Below are 22,144 nucleotides of genomic sequence, written 5' to 3'. Positions count from 1 at the left end.
AGATTTAGAACTTGAGGTCTCGAAATCAACCATCTACACGCACACAACTTCGTGTTACAAGGGTGTTTTTTCTTTCATTATTATCTCGCAAGTTCGATGACCGATTGAGCTAAAGTTTCACATAGGTTTGTTATTTTATGCATATGTTGAGATACACCAACTGTGAAGGCTAGTCTTTGACAATTGCCAATAGTGTCCACTGCCTTTAAGTAAATCATTATCCCTAGAGGTATAGAACGAGCTCCCATTACTTTAAAGTTCTTCACTCAAAAGTTGTCATGTTGATTTGCAAGATTTAACGCTGTTCTAATGTTGAATTCCTAGAATGTTCTGCCCCTGTTGGGTTGATCAAGGAGACTTACTCATAATTGCAAATCTTTTGACAACCAGTTATAAAGTAAATCATTATCCCGAGAGATATGAACTGACTTCTCTTGTTAATATGTCGTTGTAGTTCTTCACTCAAAATTTGTCATGTTGATCTGCAAGATGCAACACTTTCGAATTCATAGAAAATTGTGGATCGATGATCCTTGTTTAAGACCTGGGCACAATCATGGCGAGATGCCAACAAGTTTAATCCGCTGAGTATCCCTGGAGATACACGGTTCCTGCAGTTGTTCCAAATCACAGTTTTGAGTCATTCTTGTACAAAACGTACGTGACCTGGTTTTTTGTAGATTCAACAAATTCTTGAGTTCAGTTTGCGAGACACCTGTCCGAGAATTAAGAATGTTTACTGGTGTTAAACCGAATATCTAACAAGGAACGATTTGGTCCAATTATTTCACATCGGAAAATATTTAGACCCAACCAGTTTCGAGAACAATGAATGCTAATAACTGAGAAGTAAATAAGACATATGTTGTGACAGCAACTGATGTCATCTGTAAAGCATTGCTATGCCAGGCACCAAGGGCTCCAAAAAGGTGAACATTATATTTATCTAAAGCCAGATCTCCTCACTCATGCTCATGCCGTGGTTTCAATAACTCTACATTTACAAGACAGACATTCAAGGGGTTCTCCCACTTTCATGTTCACTTAAATAAAATATTTTTTAACTTAACTGATTTCAATAAAAAGGTTGTTTTACTCCAAAGTTTGTGCGAGTTGTATTGATGTGAAACATGTACATAAATTAATAAACTGGCCTTGTGACACTTCTTTCGACCCCAGACTTTGCAAGCAGTTATTTTCAAAGTAACCGATACCAGTTTCGATTATGATTTACTCTTAACTCAACATGTAAAACTGCATGTAGATATAATGTAATAATTCGACTCCAAGGTATTCGTTACCGTATCGGTATTCGAAACATATCTACGTCAAGTTCGATCCGATGGGTATGGTCTATCGTTGTGGCATATGTTACGCATTATGTGCCCTTCAGCGCGTATTATGAGGAGCCACAGATGCATCTGTTTGCAATTATGCTGAGGTAAACACACGTCTATATAAGTTCAAGCCCAACATGAACACACTCTCATGATGGTTCAATTCTGTAATTTTCAATCAGTCATCCGAATTAGTGTTGTATTAGTCGCTTTCTGACTTTGCTTGAACATGATTGGTTAATCACAGATAAAATGTTAAACTGATAAATTGTCATATTGAACTATTTTCCAAAAAGAGTATGGAATAAACGTCATAATGAATTGAATTGAGATGATATCCAGAAACTATTGACAGTGAGTTGTTTACAAAATCCATCGATCCAAACAATCTCGTTCTCAAGAAAAACATTCAGTTGTTTCTAATTCTGTTTTGTAATCTGTCCGTGTATAATTCTGTGTTCACCCTTTTAATCACTGTATAGTCAGTAATTTCCACGGGCAAATTACTCGAGTGGGATTCAAACACATTGCTTGGGGCAGATGTCTCAACACTAGACCACAGAGCTAGCCTAGTGGCTAGGGGCAGTTCCGTAAAAGAATCAGGGGCTTTAAAAATAGACCGATAACAAAGTATTTCTATCAAGATGTACACAATAATGATGCCTCTTTTAAATGAATAGTGTCTAATTCCATGCATAATCATATACAAGAGCCAACCCATTGCACTTTATAACATCAGGCCCTCCGGTCATCTGCTTAAAACCTCTATTCTCTAACCACATGGACCCAAAGCAAGCTTCGATTTTCTGACAACAACCGGACACTCCAGGGGCAGCTTGTGGCCACGAACTGATCAGCCAAGTGTTTGGCTCGGAACCCTCGGAACTCTTGGCGCAAGTACAGCTCCCCTCGTGACCCGGCCGTCCTCGCGGCTTCTCTCACTCTACTAATGGACAGCGGGTACGTGAGAGGCATAAATTGATCACGGTGATATACAAAGAGAACTTGTGGGTTTGGTTTAGACCTTCTCCCATTTTAACCGCCTTCCAGTTTCAATATCATTGCAATGGCTTCCCTTGAAGGCATAGCACATTGAAAATGACATTAGGTATGGAACTTCTATCTGGTACATACAAAGGTCTTGTTTTTCTGCATTACTGTTTACCTCAACAAATGCACTGGACACTCACTTGGTGTATCCCAACATTAACAATATGCATAAAATAACAGATCTTTGAAAAATTTGACTCAATTGGTCATCGACTTTGCAAGAGAAAGATGAAAGAAAAAAACACCTTTGTTGCATTACTTTGTTTGCTTTCAGATGCATAGGCCTAATAAGGTTTCTTTTATTATTTTTGTGAGAAACTATACCTCTTTCTCAAAAGCTACGTTACTTCAGAGGGAGCCGTTTCTCACAATGTGTTACACTATCAGCAGCTCTCCATTGCTCGTTACCAAGTACGTTTTTATGCTAACAATTATTTTGAGCAATTACCAATAGTTTCCAGTGCCTTTAACCGCCTTCCAGTCCATCATTGCAATGACTTTCCCTCGGAGGCATAGCACATTGATAATGACAATATGTATGGAACTTCTCTGTGACGTTTTGTTTTCATGCTGTTTACCTCAATGTTAGCTTGGAAAAAAATTCATGTGAATTATATTACAGACATCTTCATTCACATCGAGCACGGCTTCATGTTTTCCCCCAAAACAAATACCTACAAAAGGTATTAAACCCTTTAAAGGTTAACAATGTGCTTCTCTCATTCATGTAAAGCCATGTTTGCACAGTCATGTTTGCACAAGGCAGAGATCACGTGGACATAATGTAATCTGACAACATGCCTGGTATCAATTCAACACAGATACAGCATCTACCCTAGACTTGTTAATGGTCGGTCGCGGTGATTGAGTCGTGGTGATGGTGTAATGATTCAGATTCCACGATCGAATACTCGGGACGCTATCACCGCGACAGTTAACGACTTGTCTACAAGTCTACTTTTTGTCACATGAGGAGGTGATGAGAATTATCAGCCTAACTCAATTTGGTATGTAGGGTATCACCTTAACTTGGATGAACCATATCAGTGCGAGAGTTAACAGAATAATAATCAAGATGAAACTATACACGAAGGCATCACATCATCATCCATGACTATATTAAGAAATACTCTTTAGGCCATTCAGGGCGGTTCAAGTTGGAGCGTGGGTTGCAACGAGTTTTATTTCAGCTTTCTCTATGACTAAAATCACGTGTCACATTGGTAGTTGTCAAAGACCAGCTTCCACATTTGATGGGACCCAACAAATACATGAAATAACAAACCTCTCAACCTAGTAAAAGTTTAAGCTAAATCGGTCGTTGAAGTCACGGGAAAAATTTGAATAAAACCTTAAATGGTTCCACTGTTTTCAAAGTTTTTAACTCGTGATATCTTACCAATTATTGCATTACACGCATTTCAAAGGGAGTTTCCCACCATGGCCACATTTTTACCAAAGTTTTATGTAAATCGGTGAACTTTTATGTTTTACTTACACTTGTTATGCACTACCTTTAAGTGGGTGTACACTATTTTATAGACACAACGTATTGACGTCACGCGGTTACATTCTGGGACAAATTTCAAGACATGCTTAAAGGCAATTTTCATACCGTAAAGCTGACTAAAATAATCAACAAACCCACAGTTCAGCCTAGAAACATGTCGAACAAAATGTAATGTTTCAAAAGTCCACAACCTTGTCCAAAACTTTTTCAAAGCGAAACATTTCAGCAGAGAAAAACAAACACTGCCCACTGACTGAATGTTTATAGGTTATTCCATAGAGATTCACACAGGAAACGTAATAGTTTTGTGGGACAGACGGGGGAAAGGCGAATACCTGTCGTTAAATAGAACTGGAAGTAGTTTGTATTTCATTGATTTACGATGGTCAAAAGGCACCTGAGACATCAGTTTTCCACTATAAACCGCTTACCGGTTTACTTTCTTGTGGTTTTCCTGTTATGTGAGACAAGTTACATGTATGGATATCACCAGGTAAACTTTTCAACCATAATTAGCCCTGACCCGAGCCAAGCAAAGAAGGGAAATTTCCACTTGCGAGCGGACAGTTTTGCTTACCATCAAGGAAAACTTCAATTATATGAAATCAAGGGGTCGTATCGCCACAGTTCAGTCGAAAACACAGTATAAATCTAAAACAAAAAGCATTCGTTTTAATGAGACATGGGCTGAGCGATTGCGTCTTATATTCATCATCAATCATATGTAAAGCCCACGTAGCCATGATTTGGTAAAAAGTGCTGGAAATTTTAGTCTCAAAGATTATTCACTATGTATGACAGATAAAACAGGGTGCACAAATTTAGAACAGGGTGTCAAAAAGACACAGAGACACCCCTCTGGCTATAAAGTACTATGGTGCATGGGTTATCACACCTTGTGATTCAAACTGGTTGGGAATTGTTTAACTGAAACAAGAGGACCGTTTTTCAAAACTAATTAGTCATTAATTATCACACCATTTAGAGTAGCTATATATCAGGTGAATGGGTCACCAGACCTAATTGTGATTCAAACTTTAATGTCAGACAACAAAAATCTAATAAAGACGTGAAACACAATTGCATGCTGCTTCGTGTTTCAATTTAACCATCACTGACAAAAGCTTTCAAAACAAAACAATCCATTTCAAATATTAAGTGAGGCAAAATCCCATCTCCAGAATGGTTTGCTATAGACTAATAAAGCAGTCCTTCAACAGCAGAAACCCAATATAAATCGGCTTAACAAAATTATAAGTCCAGGGTATTGAATAAGCTGTAAGTTTTCCCTAAAGCATTCCGCAAATTTCACATTGGAGGTTGGGTTGGTGTTGACAGACCTTTAACAAAGACACGCGGCATGTGTACAAAAGATCAATACAATACCCTTTGTTGAAATATTTTTGGCATACGCCTAAAGGTTTACTATTTTTTTGCCATGTTTATGCATGCAGCACGATTACTTTAAATGGTGTTAATACCTTTTGTATATTAAGTTTTGGGCCAAAACATGAATCCGTAATCACTGTGAATGAAGATGTATGTAATATAATTAACCTGTAGAAGTTTCAGCTTCATTGTTCGTCACGTTTTGTGAATCAGAGCAGGGATTGTCTTCAGAAAATTGTTTTTCTCATTTCTCAAAAAACTACTGAACCTCACTCAGCAAGTAATATTTTCTTGGAAGCTAGCTTTCTACCATCATTATTTTTAAACCGTTTAATTTTAATGTAAATCTGTGAACGTTTGTGTTGTGTGTCATACAAAAAAACTCCTTAAAATATGGTCATGATCCATGGATGGCAAGTTCGCTTTTTTTTTTCAAGAAAGTCTGACGGTGCAAGGAGATCAGTAATTAATCGGGGAATCTCCTAAAATATCACAGTCTAATACAACGACTGGTTGGGAAATAATTTTAGTGTGTTGTCAATCTACATGGTCTTACCGTATGCTGTTGTGGTGTGGTGTTCATTGTACGTTACACGGTTAACTGCAGACATGTCTAGTCTATATCATCATAATGTAAAGCATTGCTAAGCAAACATTCTTCACCAGCAAAAACTGTCATTTAATGTAAACTGCTTTATGAACCCGCTAGGGTTGCTTTACCATATACAAATTTCTTTGTGGTGAAGTTTGAACGATGTATTGTAGGCTTACTTCATCAAAACATTTATCACATTGGTTTTATTATTTAGATATTACGACTTACAATGCAATTTTATTTTAGAATATTGTTATTAAAAGATGATTGATGATCAAAAGATGCATAGAATACGAAGACAGGAAAATACATATTTTTTAATTGTGTTAAAAATATGCTAACAATACTTACTTTGATTGTTGTAGGCCTACTACTCAAGAGGGGAGATGCTCGGGGCCTATTATGTATTTTCATTTTGATATACATTTTTTATACTATTTTTTTATATAAAATAAGCAGGTATTTTGAATCGGGGTTACAGGTTTGTGTAAATAAAATGCAGAATATGTATACAAATTCTGTACTAGCAGAAAAATTCAAAAAAACTAAAAATAAATGCATGGTTAAAGGCAGTGGACACTATTGGTAATTGTCAAAGACTAGCCTTCACATTTGGTGTATCTCAACATATGCATAAAATAACAAACCTGTGAAAATTTGAGCTCAATCGGTCATCGAAGTTGCGCGATAATAATGAAAGAAAATTAACCCTTGTCACACAAAGTTGTGTGCGTTTAGATGGTTGTTTTCGAGACCTCATGTTCTAAATCTGAGGTCTCGAAATCAAATTCGTGGAAAATTACTTCTTTCTCGCAAACTATGTCACTTCAGAGGGAGCCGTTTCTCACAATGTTTTATACAATCAACCTCTCCCCATATACTCGTCACCAAGAAAGGTTTTATGCTAATAATTATTTTGAGTAGTTACCAATAGTGTCTGTACACTTTACACGTGAATTTATGTGCATGTACATAATAAACAGTGTGTATGTGTGCAGATAAAATGCAACAAATGTATAATTCTCTGTATTAGCAAAAAAATGAGGGCACCGTACAATTACACTTAACACGTGAATATGTGTGCATGTACAGTGTGTACATAGGCCCAGTCAGTGTACAATGTTCACGTCTATACGAATGACACTGACAGCCATGTGTAGTGTTTACTGCATTAACATAATGTAATCAACACGATATTTTACACAAAGAGACTCCTCGTTTTCGTATCGTCCGTACATGCACGATGGGTAAGCCTACAGACTATCCCGTGTAGAAGAATAACCACATTGTATTTATGCAAATTAGATGAAAATATGTTAATTAGAGTCCCAAAGGGAATCTAAACCAGCGTATATTTATACCTGACCCCACTGTAAATCTACTCTGTAGCCTTCAGTACACACGGAAATTAACACACATTTAAAAGTCAAATGAGTGGAATGCATGCTCCTATAATTGCATCAACTATGTTAATATGGGTGCATTGAGGGGTCAGGTATATATAGGCTTCAAGTGATGTGTACCATCGCTTTAAACTACAGAACTGTATAGAAGATTGCATGTGGTGCCGTTACATTGGAGGCTACAACTACTTCACTATGGGGAGTCCGTGGCAAGAAGTGCACTGGTGACTCAGTGGTCACGAAACCGACTTCGATTTATTTTTTCTCCGCTGGGCACTTCTTGCATAATGGTTTATTATGCAGCGCCTCCATAGTTAAGACATTTCTATAATAATTAAGAAATTATCCATTGATTGTTGATAGGTTTCACAGGTGTGATTGCAGAGTGATGATAAACACGCTGCGATCTTTGCATGTGCGAATTAATAGTTTATATGTTTGTTGGTTCTTATTTCTGTAAACAAATATATTTATGTGGGGAAGTCCTGTCGATAGGTGAGAAAGTCCCAAAGGGTTTCATTTAGTTTTAATGGGCTCCCATAGGAGATGGCAAATTGTTCTTTCTTTAAAAGTTCAATCCAGAAATAAATATACAAAATCTATTCCTCGTTTGCTCATACTGGTATTGCATGTAAGTTGGCAATGAAATCCGCCTATACGGTAACATCCATTAACGAATAGAAACCTTACACTTTCCATGGCCTTTATGACAGATAAAATACTGCACTGGTCATATGGGAAATTGTACATTTTTGTCCTAATTTCCATATAAATTTATAAGTTATAAATGTAACGGCTGAACATGTTTTGAGATGTGCCCCTTGTCATCGTATCAGTACTATGAGATACAAATTGAGTCTCCGCAATCCATAGAGAGTACAAATCGATCTAGCTCTGTTACCATGTTCAAAGGTCTCTGAAAACATTATTTTTCAATCAGTAAATCTCACCTTGCTTGGCCTGCAGTTTTAGTCAAAGAGAGACCAGCTTTTCACGGGACTTTCTTGGCTAAATGCTGTCTATAGTCGTGGTTTTCCTCTTGGTTTTTGATTGCATTCCCCTTTTTGTTTTTTCCTGTAATTCTCTGAGCGCTTTGTAACCTTAGGAAAAGGCGCTATATAAATGGTATTATTATTTAATATTGTCTATGACTTCCAGACTCTGTGGTTGATTTGTAAACATAATGATGTCAAAGGGCACATTGTCTATATAAGATTGGGTACAAATTATAATGAGCTATCTTGTATACAACAAAGAGCTTCATCGACCAAATGTGGCCTTTAATTTTCTGTCATCGCGTATCGGTTGAAATTAGACCTTGACCTGTGTCTAATTTTGTTACAAAGACGTGAAGCAGAAATGATTTCTAAACAAATTAATTTTCTGGAAGAGAAATTAACACAGATGCGATCACAGCACAAGCAATGTTAGTTACATGAATCTATTGCTGCGTGATAGTTTAGACAAAGGAAGATTTTATTTGTCTTTGAAGCGAATTTTTATGGTTTGGTTTATTTCCTGTATATTCACAAATTCTATGAACTTCCGTGAAAATTAACATAAAAAATACTGTATAAAACAATACAAATTCAGACCTTTGAAGGTAAACCTTGCATGTTGCATTTTATGGTATTAGCCTACATACTTATATATATCTAATCGATTCATTTATGTATTACTCTACGTTGTAAAAAGCTAGCGGATTTCAACAAAATTAAACTGATCAACAAAAATCTAGTCCTATATGTGTTGAATAATATAAGTTTGTGTCTATCATGTCGGAGATTCCCAGAGTAAAGCATAATACTTGAAACAGTATTGAGCATTTGTATGTGTCAATTAGAAAATAGCTTGCATTCCAACTTTTAAATGTTTGCGTATTTCTGCATAGAAATATCCCAGTATGTGTAACTAAATAACTTAAATCGAAACCTGATCGGACTTGACTCTTAAGTATTCATTGAAACTGAATGATTAATGAATTCCATGATGGATAATTGAAGCAGAACTTTCTGTTTCCATCATAATGTCTGTATAATAGATTAACAATTATAGCGAATAGTCGCGAATATAGTGTTCGTCTCGGGAGTAGACGAAAGCATAGAAACGTATTTAGCATTGCTCTGTGATTTCACTTTTTTACATCAAAAACTTGATTATAATGAAGCTAAAACTCACAGATAAATTATACTAATATAAACACTCGCAGTGAGTAAGATTTCATGTCATGGCCATAAACTTGATATACACAAGGTATCAACACCCTTATAAAAAGGGCAGGCAAAAGATAATTATTTTTTATTTTATTTTTTTTTTTGCTTGTTAAAAATTAGTTGTCAATTTGTATCCACCGTCTGTTTCCTATGGGCACCCTGCTAAATGCATCAAAATAAAACACAGTTTGAATGAAACCCCTTCTCTCTGCAGCAGAAGGCCTCGTTGCATTTGTAAGTGAACTGGTTCACGCTCTAGCCTTGGAACTATTAGGAATCAACCATGCTAAATGCACCACTAAGCATTGACTGGAATTATGAAGGTCAAGTGTGGAACACTGCTAAATGCAGGTATCGATGCAACCATAGAGTATGGTGCAACAGAGAGTGGAATTTGAGTTTAATGCCAATTACACAAAAAATCGTAACCCTCAAAAATGTGTACAATTTAGTGTATGTTGCTGTATTTTCCTTCTTGCCAGTATAAACTATAGGCATTTGGATAACGAGTAATAATACGAACATTATAAAGCAATCAATGTAGGAGCCTCGTTATCATTATTAATATAACAATTTTTCCATTTTCCATTTCTGTGAGTACACTGTTCAAACTGCTAAGCAACAACTATGTCAACAAGCACTTACCTATATTTTCTTAACTCATCAACCTTGCAATGGGGGTGGGCAACGAGGCATGACCCAGTTTTATCTTAAATACCAATCAAATTTCGATCAGTAGAGCATGTAATGTGTACATTACCGATAACAGGGTTTTTTTTTGTGGCGTGTAAAGAATTAATTTCATATTGAAATAAACATGTGAATGAATGAAGAGTTGGGCGGTATCAAGTTTCGCATGAACTAGTAGAACAAAAAATATGAATTTTAGTTAAAATACAATGCGGACTTTGATATTGTATTCATTTTAGTTTAAAACCATGACATTTGCGGAGCTCAAAGGCTGAACTACCATGTTGCCATATGTGGCCAATTGCATCAACATGTTTAAGCAGACTAGTTTGACATGCAGAAAAACATGTGCTGAGCACAGAAAACATGTGCTGAATCACCAGTACAATGGGACTCTGTGATGGGTATGTCATTGCTATTCTATGGGACTCTGTGATGGGTATGTCATTGCTATTCTATGGGACTCTGTGATGGGTATGTCATTGCTATTCTATGGGACTCTGTGATGGGTATGTCATTGCTATTCTATGGGACTCTGTGATGGGTATGTCATTGCTATTCTATTGGATTCGTTCCCTAGACTGGAATTTTTTCTTTGCGAGGGACAAAACCATGGGGCAACCGAGGCCCTGACCTCCTTGTTATTGTAGGCCCGAGTTTCTGGTTAATTTGTCTTACGTTTGACAATTCCTTGACAAGTCTTTTTTTCTTCTAATGATCAGCTTCAGTGCACTTTGTACATGTGGAAAAACCTATTCATCCGTGTCATTAACCTTAGATCGAGTAATTTCCATCTATCCGTCACAATGGAATTGTGCTTGAAGAGAGATCAGGCATACTTTTTGTACGCAGGTAGAAATTACTCGCAATTATGTGAGAATTTTTCATTTGTAAAAAATTACAACTTGGTCTTAATTTATGAATCTGCATCCCGAACAATATTGCTTATCAGATTAAGATTACCAATCAAAACGCAATAATAGTGTACCATCTGTGACAGCCTTCCTTACTATTTTTTCAAAGCAGAATAGTGTTCAGCATTTTCTAAGTAATTTTCGTGACATTGTTTTACTCATTCTAAAAAAAAATATGTAAAAAAAATTTAAAAAAATACAGCACCTCAGCAAGTATTTGAAGGAAGCTTTTCCACCATCAAACCGTGTAAGTTTAATGAAAATCTGTGGACATTGTGTTTTGTGTTCTACAAAAAAATTAATAGTACCCAAATCCTCTGAGAATGAACTCATACAATTCGTGGTTCAGATGATGATCATGGACATTTTTAAGTTGAATGTTTGTTGGTGTTTTTTTTTTTCAAACACGAATCATAATTAACGCGCAAGCTGCTGGATTGCGGTTTTGGGTGTCAATATTAAATGGTGAAGAGCTTTCGTGTTGCAGCGCTACGAGCAATTTCACCCACTCATACCTGATAATTACAGGTTCATAATGCAGCTGCGAATTTGCATATGCCTACTGCATATTCATTAAATAAAATAACAAAAAAAGTACATCGACACCACTCTGTTGAAATCATTATGAATACAACTCAAAGGTTATTGATAATTGATATGTTAAATATTTCGCAAAGTGTATTACTTCATACAAATTTAATTATATAGCAACCAGTCAAGCCTGAAATTACCAAGAGGTCACAGAGGTCATGGCTTCTGTTGCCCCTTGTCTTGCAGCCCTGGTACCCCTTCAAACGTCTCTCATCATATGAACTTTTAGATACTTTACAATGGACGTATACGATTTGCAAAATGAAAATGGCTTTGCCCTTTCAAAGATGAAATTCCAGTCCAGGCCTACATTACATTACAACGGAAAAGGTGAACAAACTATCCAATTCATGCTACAACGAATCTATTAACATAAGGGGGCTACATGTATATTCAACCTTGCATATAATACATTTGAAAACAAAATAAAAAAATTCTTTTTTAATCTAGTCTTCGGTTTTATGGTTGTATTGCACACCCCCCCCCCCTCTCTGTTTGTATAAGAATGTTCCTTCTACGTTATACGAGAATATGATGACCTTATGAGATGTGCACTTTTCAAGTTGAAATTATGCACAAACTCAAATCAAATTGAAATAGCCTACAACACATCGCACATGTTTTATTTATTTTGAAGTCAATTTAATAAATAACAAAATTGACCTGTAATCCTTGAATGGATTAGTTGATTAGTAGGACTACAAGCAGTGAAGACAGATTCGCGAACTGCATGATGTAAGAGGATTTGTGCTTACCTATAATGACATTCCCCTTGTGATTTCAAGATTTACTGTATGCTAAGAAGTGTTTCAAAGAGATAACCAACACAATTCTTGCTAAACATTCACGACCGTGTATAGAACGGCATTATGCAAGTCATTTAGAGTGACAATTTTTCGGGTTCAGTTCATCGGGCCTTGAAGGCCATGGCTTCCGTTGCCTTGGTCTTGGCCTTGGTGCCCACAATATCTCAAAAAAAGCAAATGGGAGTGCCCCATTGCAAACTGAAGGTTCCCCTGCCGCCCAGGTCTGTTTCACACCCAATGACAAAGGTGTTTCTTAGGTCTCATTTTGAATACTAATTAGACCGAGTATTATTCACTTTCAGTCTGGGTTCGGGCTACATGGGGAAGAAGATGGCCACGTTATCGAGGTAATGATAACTTAATGGCATAGGCGGCGGCTAGACATTACTAATGAGTGAAATTGTGGTCATTACTTTTTATTAATCAAATTTCCCATAAAGACTATTACTTCAATGCCATAGTGGCGTATAGACTGTAAGTAATTCTCGCGGTCTTTATATTTGCTGGTCGTTATATTTTGTTTGACTTCTCAAACATAATATCGAGCAGGGGTCTTTTGAAGGGAAAATAAACTACTTTCAACACTCTAATGATTTATGCACGACCTCAGCTTTTTAAACATAGGAAAAGTCAGTGGTTTTGTTAAAAATCACTGGGGTTAAAAGGGCTCTCTTGTAACACTAGCTGGCGTAGGTTACTGCGTTTGGTTAGTAACCAACCTACTTGTTTATAAAATTCTAAAATTTAACCCCATTATTCATTATATGTCCATAAAACATTTCTTTCCAATGTGTCGTTGAGGTGTGAGTATAGCTCCATTTGGAAATTCAACTGGTTGTGCTCGCTACCATTCACAACAAAAGTAAATTTATGACATTATTTGTTTACAAAATTGGGTTACTAAAACCACACAGTTTACTAGCGTTACATAGCTTACAATTATAATTTACACGTGCAAGGATTGGGTAAATAATATTTGTCAGAGGCAGAATACTTTCTTTTTTTAAACAAGATTTCTCTTACCTCTGTACGTGTTTTCTCCAAATCCCGTCTCATCTCTTTCTTAGTATTTTCCGAATCCACTAATTTCCTCCTCAGATTTTGACACTCTTCCTCCGTCTTGGCTCTTTTCTCTTCAATCATCTCAAGTTCTTGATGCAGTCTTATGGACACATCTTTGGCTGTTCTTAATTCTTGATGGAGCTCGGCAATCTCACTGACCCGGGTATCTTCCGGGGACGAGTCGCCGGAGCTCACAGCGGAGCCAGAGAGCAAAGGGGTGGGGATCCCCGCCGAGCTGGCCCGTAAGCGATCCTCCCACTGCACACGATCTTGTTCAAATTCCTCGTTCTTTCTTTCAGCTTTACGAAGACGATATTGCATGATACGGCAGTCTCTGACAGCGCGATCGAGTTCCATCTTCATGTCGCGATATTCCTCAATGTCCCCGCCCTCCCTGTATTTATCTTGTGATTCCTCCACTTCAAGCTGCATTTCCGTTAACTCCTCCTGCAGTTTACCATTCTGATCCGAGAGATCTTGAGCGAGTTTCTCGACAGCAGCAAGACGAGACTGAAGCTGGAGAACAATTCTCTCCCCTTCATTGTCTTCATCATCCTCCACAAGAGTTTCAATGATCTGCGGCACATTGATGTTGGGGGCCGCCATCTTGGATTCTATGCTCTCGTCACCTGTCCTATGTTTATCCTTGACATCATGTGGTTCATCCTCCACGGTCTCATCACTCTCGGCTGCAATCTCCGCACCACGAGGTGATGACACCCTCTTCACCATCTCATTGGTTGATTCCTCCTCGGATAGGAGACTACGTTCTTCACCTCGTCTTGGCTTCGGTGGTGCTTTGTCCTCCCCTGCACCCGTGACCTCTTTATGTTTCTCTTCAACACCTCCTTGTGATGCTTCATCCTCATCTTCGTCTTCATCCATCTCCATGAGGGGAGAAGGCACCCGATGGTGTTGGTGATACATCCTGTCCGAAGCAGGTGGGATATAGACGGGGAGGGCACACAATCGCACCTCGTCTGCGAACGAGCGTTCCACGGGTGTATCTCCGTCTCCCTGGTCTGTTCTGACCCCTCTCGTAATATCCACACTCTCGCACACGTTCTCCTTCGCCGTAATTAATCGCCGCTTTGCGCAGGCGCTCCGTGCCGGCGACCGTGCATTAATATTCTCAATGCAGCTTGCATAATTACTATTATTTACTACGGCCGGCCGTGTTGATGAGAACTCGTCGCATGACGGCGCCCCCGATGAACTAACTCGCAACAAGTTTAAATTCTCCAAGCTTCGAGATCGCTGTAAAGGCTCCGAGTTTTCCTCCGCTCGCTGTCGCTCGCAGTCGACTTGCGTAGGGATGGATTCAGTCGATTTGGCTAGCCGCGTATTCAAGTTTGTAGCTCGCACTTTGTGGATGACACCATAGCTCGACGCAGAGCTGGAATTATTCGCGTTTAACTCCTCGCTGCTCGTGGAAAGGTTACCGGCGAAAATTGTGTCATGGTCCTCCTCCGATAATTCGCCTCCGAATATAGAGGAAAGGTCACTGTATGTGACATACATTGATGAATCCATGCTCGACGGGGGCTGTAAAATGGACGTGATTTCTTGCTCCTGCTGTGCCCGACGGCGTAATAAGTGAACCAAGTTAATATCATCATCCCTGTCAGAGTCGAAATAATCCTCCTCGTCTTCGTCTAGTCCATTCTGGCGCGAATTATCTACGTAATCCCTCCGGTTATCACTGGAATTATAGCCTGTACTGGTATCCATCTTACATAGTGATATCTCCTCTGCTCGCCCGTCCGCTTTGTTTCCAATCATAAGATGGGATGATGAGTCTACATTGACATAATAACCTGGTTGCATACCATGTTTGATACCAGTGCCCTGTACCGTCTGATTGCCGTAGTCTGACGGGTAGTCGGCTGGCGTGTTTACCCCTTGCAGGCCCCAACTCCCCGCGTTCCGATCATGCCTTCCCGTGATTTGCTGGCTGCGTTCACCCAGGTCACTACCAATGATACTAGTCCAAGTCCCGGCTGGTGTTATGTCTGTAAGTGTAAGTTTATCCCCGGAGTAATTCTGTAACTCGTCGCCGCTCTTCCGACCTACGATCCCCGCTAACGTGTCCTCTTTGCACACAATAACTTCCTGTTTGCCGGTAAACTCATCCGAAGTAGTCGAGTTTTCAGGATCCAGAAAAGGGGGTGTTGTGTGGGTTCGAAATTGTGGCCACTCGTTGGAGTCAACCCTTTGCATCTTCCACCGTTTTTACTTCATGTTCTCGCAAGTTCACGCGTCGGCGAAGTCACTGCCTAGTTGTGTTCTTGATGAATATTATTGTCAGACAAGGTCGCTCGTTGATTTATAAGGCGTTACTGATAACCGAGCCGTGGAGGGTGAACTGAACTCCGTGTACACAAAGTATACACTCGGTCACTCCATGTGCATTACCACTGCTGCATGTGGTGCATATTTATGTGTAGCTGTAGTCCGAATTCCACACTCTATTCAGCTACTGTGATTGAGCTCCCACTGTTTACTACACACATCTACGGCTGAGTGAATAGACTATGCACTCCAGTGAACGTACTAACAGATTATGCGGTGTTAGCGCCGTACATCACACCCATGTGGTGCTACCTCTATGGGTGCTACCCAATAGACAAGTCCGGCTTGCGCAGAGGCCACACTCATGTTTGTTGTTGATTGTTGCACAAGTATTCGCAAGTACCAGCAACAAAATTCCACTAGTAATATTCACTGACTGGCGCAACTGTATGAAGCCCCCGCAACTATGGGAGCGTACACGTATGCACTTGTTGCTGTATTATAAGTGACATCTGTTCAAGTATGGTTCAATTCAAGCATAGGGTGGTTCCAGCAGTATGACGTGTTTTTGCTTTGGAGGGATCGTATTTTCATCGCAGGGGTCAGCGAGTGTCGTCCAGGGCCGGTAGTCTGGAATGTACGCGTGTCAATGTCCTTGGGAAAACCTTGGTGAAATGCCACATTTAGTCCATTGTAATGGATGTATGTACGTATATTATATGTACAACATAATGCATCGCATAATAGGGTCCAATTTCATAGAGCTGCTTAAGCAGAAAAAAATTGCTTAATAATAAAAGTCTGCTAAGCAGAAATGAGCTGCGCACCAGTCGCAAGTTTTGCATGAGACATGATTCTTAAGACGTGTTGGCTCTGAATATGCTGATAACTACGTCAGTTCCCAGTCAAACAAATGAAAACCGCTTATGTTTCCGTTAATGTCGGTTTTGCTGACGTACCCCAACCGCAGACAGAGGAGTGCTTGTGTAAAACAAACTTGTTTAAAGTTCAGTGCTGCATTGTGGACAATACACAACTCAACTGCAGTTAGTCATTGAGGTTGTGAATATTAAAGCAACACAGTAGAGGTTGCAAACTCCATGAAAACTTGCAGCAAAAACATCTCGGAGCAGAAACTCGCATAATTATCTCAAAGAAGAGAAGGTATGCACTTGGACTCCACGCACCAACGCTCACCAAACGGAAATGCATCGGCACTCAATGGAAAAGCCTCTTGCTGTTATGGTTTTTAAACCGCCCCATTAGATATGCCCTTCATGTTCCTAGGACCTAAAGCCAACATCAATCGCCTTATTGCCGGGGTACAAAGTACCTTTACCGTGTGAAGAGTCTGTCCACAAGCCATGCTCGTGGTCAGTAACAAAAGAAAGTCTTGTTTATCGCTACACAAATTCGTCGTTCAAATAGAATTTTGCAAAAAATGGTTTATTATCATCAGTTGCATTCATACCACTGGTAATTTTGGTTGGTATTATGCAGTTTGCAACAGCTAACTCTATTTTCTCAAAATATAATTTTGTTTTTCGTTTGATCATTTAAAGGCAGTGGACACTATTGGTAATTACTCAAAATAATTATTGGCATAAAACCTTACTTGGTAAAGAGTAATGGGGAGAAGTTGATAGTATAAAACATTGTGAGAAACGGCTCCCTCTGAAGTGACGTAGTTTTGGAGGAAGAAGTAATTTTCCACAAATTTTATTTTGCGATCAAGTTTAGAACTTGAGGTCTCGAAATCAAGCATCTGAAAGCACACAACCTCGTGTGACAAGGGTGTTTTTTCTTTCATAAACTAAAGTTAACTCCGACGACCGATCGCGCTCAAATTTTCACAGGTTTGTTATTTTATGCATATGTTGAGAAGACTGGTCTTGACAATTACCAATAGTGTCCACTGGCTTTAATATGTGTTTATTCATTCATCATACAAATTTTCTCCGTTTATTTATTTTTTTATTTTTTTATTGTTTGTTTTTGTTATCAATTTGTTTACTTTTTGTAACAATATAAATTTGTATTTATTTATTTATTGTGTTGGTTTAATGTCACACATTTTGTGAATTATAGTCAATGAGGTAAGATTTATTTTATTCGAACTCAGTCAGCATGGGGTTTTACTGCATAAATCAACACAACACAATTAATGTCAACACTATCTGCCCAACATTTCAATAAGTTTTTGGAGCCAAAAATTCCTTCACCTGAAAAGTGTAAGGCAAGGTTTGTAGAATTGGTTTGTTGGGTTGTTTGTTTGTTTGTTTGTTTGTTTGTTTGTTTGTTTGTTTGTTTGTTTGTTTGTTTGTTTGTTTGTTTGTTTGTTTGTTTGTTTGTTTGTTTGTTTGTTTGTTTGTTTGTTGTTTGTTTGTTTGTTTGTTTGTTTGTTTGTTTGTTTGTTTGTTTGTTTGTTTGTTTGTTTGTTTGTTTGTTTGTTTGTTTGTTTGTTTGTTTGTTTGTTGTTTGTTTGTTTGTTTGTTTGTTGTTTGTTTGTTTGTTTGTTTGTTTGTTTGTTTGTTTGTTTGTTTGTTTGTTTGTTTGTTTGTTTGTTTGTTTGTTTGTTGTTTGTTTGTTTGTTTGTTTGTTTGTTTGTTGTTTGTTTGTTTGTTTGTTTGTTTGTTGTTTGTTTGTTTGTTTGTTTGTTTGTTTGTTTGTTTGTTTGTTTGTTTGTTTGTTTGTTTGTTTGTTTGTTTGTTTGTTTGTTTGTTTGTTTGTTTGTTTGTTTGTTTGTTTGTTTGTTTGTTTGTTTGTTTGTTTGTTTGTTTGTTTGTTTGTTTGTTTGTTTGTTTGTTTGTTGTTTGTTTGTTTGTTTGTTTGTTTGTTTGTTTGTTTGTTTGTTTGTTTGTTTGTTGTTTGTTTGTTTGTTTGTTTGTTTGTTGTTTGTTTGTTTGTTTGTTTGTTTGTTTGTTTGTTTGTTTGTTTGTTTGTTTGTTTGTTGTTTGTTTGTTTGTTTGTTTGTTTGTTTGTTTGTTGTTTGTTTGTTGTTTGTTTGTTTGTTTGTTTGTTGTTTGTTTGTTTGTTTGTTTGTTTGTTTGTTGTTGTTTGTTTGTTTGTTTGTTTGTTTGTTTGTTTGTTTGTTTGTTTGTTTGTTTGTTGTTTGTTTGTTTGTTTGTTTGTTTGTTTGTTTGTTTGTTTGTTTGTTTGTTTGTTTGTTTGTTTGTTTGTTTGTTTGTTTGTTTGTTTGTTTGTTTGTTTGTTTGTTTGTTTGTTGTTTGTTTGTTTGTTTGTTTGTTTGTTGTTTGTTTGTTTGTTTGTTTGTTTGTTTGTTTGTTTGTTTGTTTGTTTGTTTGTTTGTTTGTTTGTTTGTTTGTTTGTTTGTTTGTTTGTTTGTTTGTTTGTTTGTTTGTTTGTTTGTTGTTTGTTTGTTTGTTTGTTTGTTTGTTTGTTTGTTTGTTGTTTGTTTGTTTGTTTGTTTGTTTGTTTGTTGTTTGTTTGTTTGTTTGTTTGTTTGTTGTTTGTTTGTTTGTTTGTTTGTTGTTTGTTTGTTTGTTTGTTTGTTTGTTTGTTTGTTTGTTTGTTTGTTTGTTTGTTTGTTTGTTTGTTTGTTTGTTTGTTTGTTTGTTTGTTTGTTTGTTTGTTTGTTTGTTTGTTTGTTGTTTGTTTGTTGTTTGTTTGTTGTTTGTTTGTTTGTTTGTTTGTTTGTTTGTTTGTTTGTTGTTTGTTTGTTTGTTTGTTGTTTGTTTGTTTGTTTGTTGTTTGTTTGTTTGTTTGTTGTTTGTTTGTTTGTTTGTTTGTTTGTTTGTTTGTTTGTTGTTTGTTTGTTTGTTTGTTTGTTTGTTTGTTTGTTGTTTGTTTGTTTGTTTGTTTGTTTGTTTGTTTGTTTGTTTGTTTGTTTGTTTGTTGTTTGTTTGTTTGTTGTTTGTTTGTTTGTTTGTTTGTTTGTTTGTTTGTTTGTTTGTTTGTTTGTTTGTTTGTTTGTTTGTTGTTTGTTTGTTTGTTTGTTTGTTTGTTTGTTTGTTTGTTTGTTTGTTGTTGTTTGTTTGTTGTTTGTTTGTTTGTTTGTTTGTTTGTTTGTTTGTTTGTTTGTTTGTTTGTTGTTTGTTTGTTTGTTGTTTGTTTGTTTGTTGTTTGTTGTTTGTTTGTTTGTTTGTTTGTTTGTTTGTTTGTTTGTTTGTTTGTTTGTTTGTTTGTTGTTTGTTTGTTTGTTTGTTTGTTTGTTTGTTTGTTTGTTTGTTTGTTTGTTTGTTGTTTGTTTGTTTGTTTGTTTGTTTGTTTGTTTGTTTGTTTGTTTGTTTGTTTGTTTGTTTGTTTGTTTGTTTGTTTGTTTGTTTGTTTGTTTGTTTGTTTGTTGTTTGTTTGTTTGTTTGTTTGTTTGTTTGTTTGTTTGTTTGTTTGTTGTTTGTTTGTTGTTTGTTTGTTTGTTGTTTGTTTGTTTGTTTGTTTGTTTGTTTGTTTGTTGTTTGTTTGTTTGTTTGTTGTTTGTTTGTTTGTTTGTTTGTTTGTTTGTTTGTTTGTTTGTTTGTTTGTTTGTTTGTTTGTTGTTTGTTTGTTTGTTTGTTTGTTTGTTTGTTTGTTTGTTTGTTTGTTTGTTTGTTTGTTTGTTTGTTTGTTTGTTTGTTTGTTTGTTGTTTGTTTGTTGTTTGTTTGTTTGTTTGTTTGTTTGTTTGTTGTTTGTTTGTTTGTTTGTTTGTTTGTTTGTTGTTTGTTTGTTTGTTTGTTTGTTGTTTGTTTGTTTGTTTGTTTGTTTGTTTGTTTGTTTGTTTGTTTGTTTGTTTGTTTGTTTGTTTGTTTGTTTGTTTGTTTGTTTGTTTGTTTGTTTGTTTGTTTGTTTGTTTGTTTGTTTGTTTGTTGTTTGTTTGTTTGTTTGTTTGTTTGTTTGTTTGTTTGTTTGTTTGTTTGTTTGTTTGTTTGTTTGTTTGTTTGTTTGTTTGTTTGTTTGTTTGTTTGTTTGTTGTTTGTTTGTTTGTTTGTTTGTTTGTTTGTTTGTTTGTTTGTTTGTTTGTTTGTTTGTTTGTTTGTTTGTTTGTTTGTTTGTTTGTTTGTTTGTTTGTTTGTTTGTTTGTTTGTTTGTTTGTTTGTTTGTTTGTTTTTGTTGTTTAAGTTTTAGATGTTTGTTTTTATAACATGAGCTAGCAATGGGCTTCTCTGTACTGACCCGTCAAATATGACAAAAGACTTTAGAGATTAAAATCTCTAATTTATTAATTTATTAGTTTTATAAAGGCAGTGTACACTATTGGTAATTGTCAAAGACTAGCCTTCACAGTTGGTGTATCTCAACATATGCATAACATAACAAACCTGTGAAAATTTGAGGTCAATCGGTCAGCGAAGTTGAGAGATAATAATGAAAGAAAAAACACCCTTGCAACACGAAGTTGTGTGTGTTTAGATGGTTGATTTCAAGACCTCAAAATCTAAATCTGAGGTCTCGAAATCAAATTCGTGGAAAATTACTTCTTTCTCGAAAACTATGGCACTTAGGAGGGAGCCTCTTCTCACAATGTTTTATACCATCAACCTCTCCCCATTACTCGTCACCAAGAAACGTTTTATGTTAATAATTATTTTGAGTAATTACCAATAGTGTCCACTGCCTTTAACTATTTGTTTGAATATGCAACAAAGAGCATACAAAGACAGCGAATCGCAAAACTAGTATCCAACTGAAGGGTCAGAATTCAGTTAGATTTTACCTCCATGTTAAGAGTAGTCACCCTGTGCCCAAGTCTTACGGTACACCGTGGAGCTATAAACAATACACTGCTCATTGCAGTAGTTTCATTACGTCATCATTGACACCCAATCAGAAGATCACCTTGCCTGAATAAACCTTCCCTCTCCGGAAACAGTTATCACAAAAATAAATCACTAAAACCTCTACAGCTCAGACCTTGTCCTTTCTGAGAAACCCGAAATATTTATAGTCTGTCCCTAAATTAATGATGACGGTGACTCATCTCGATAGACCCATCGTCAAGGTGTCCCGTAGCCCGCTGGTTGCGTCGTGAGGTTACATGGCGGGACCTAAGTGGAACGTGGACTCAACATAAAGGCAGGGATGATTGTCATGCTAATTGAAACATGATATACCCGGTGTCGTCCATTTCCGCATTTGGAACAAAACGCTGTGACATCGGTAGTGGTTTCACTCATCGACATCATTCTCCGCGGGATGAGGGCAACATATTTAAGTTTCGAAGGATAATGAGTTTCGATATTAGTGTTTATCTCAGGAAAGGCAGAGGGCGCCCTTGTCGTTTGCCTTCCGTCGATTTCACAAAACTCTTCCTAAATTAGGATTAATCTTAGGACTTGGAGACAGGTTACATTCCGT

At 37.0% G+C, this 22,144-nt stretch overlaps 1 protein-coding gene across 1 annotated transcript in view; it reads right to left on the bottom strand.

Annotated features, from left to right (window-relative positions):
- LOC117301089 overlaps positions 1-16,557 on the bottom strand; it is a 36,235-nt gene extending 19,678 nt beyond the window's left edge. Inside the window, exon 1 of the mRNA XM_033784972.1 lies at positions 13,522-16,557. Within this exon, the coding sequence (XP_033640863.1) occupies positions 13,522-15,780 (2,259 nt within the window). The 5' untranslated portion in view covers positions 15,781-16,557. The remainder of the gene's footprint in view (positions 1-13,521) is intronic.
- Positions 16,558-22,144: the final 5,587 nt, after the last annotated feature.

Source organism: Asterias rubens, chromosome 16 (genome assembly GCF_902459465.1).
Source record: "Asterias rubens chromosome 16, eAstRub1.3, whole genome shotgun sequence".
Lineage (NCBI taxonomy): Eukaryota > Metazoa > Echinodermata > Asteroidea > Forcipulatida > Asteriidae > Asterias > Asterias rubens.
This window is presented reverse-complemented; position numbering and strand designations above follow the sequence as displayed.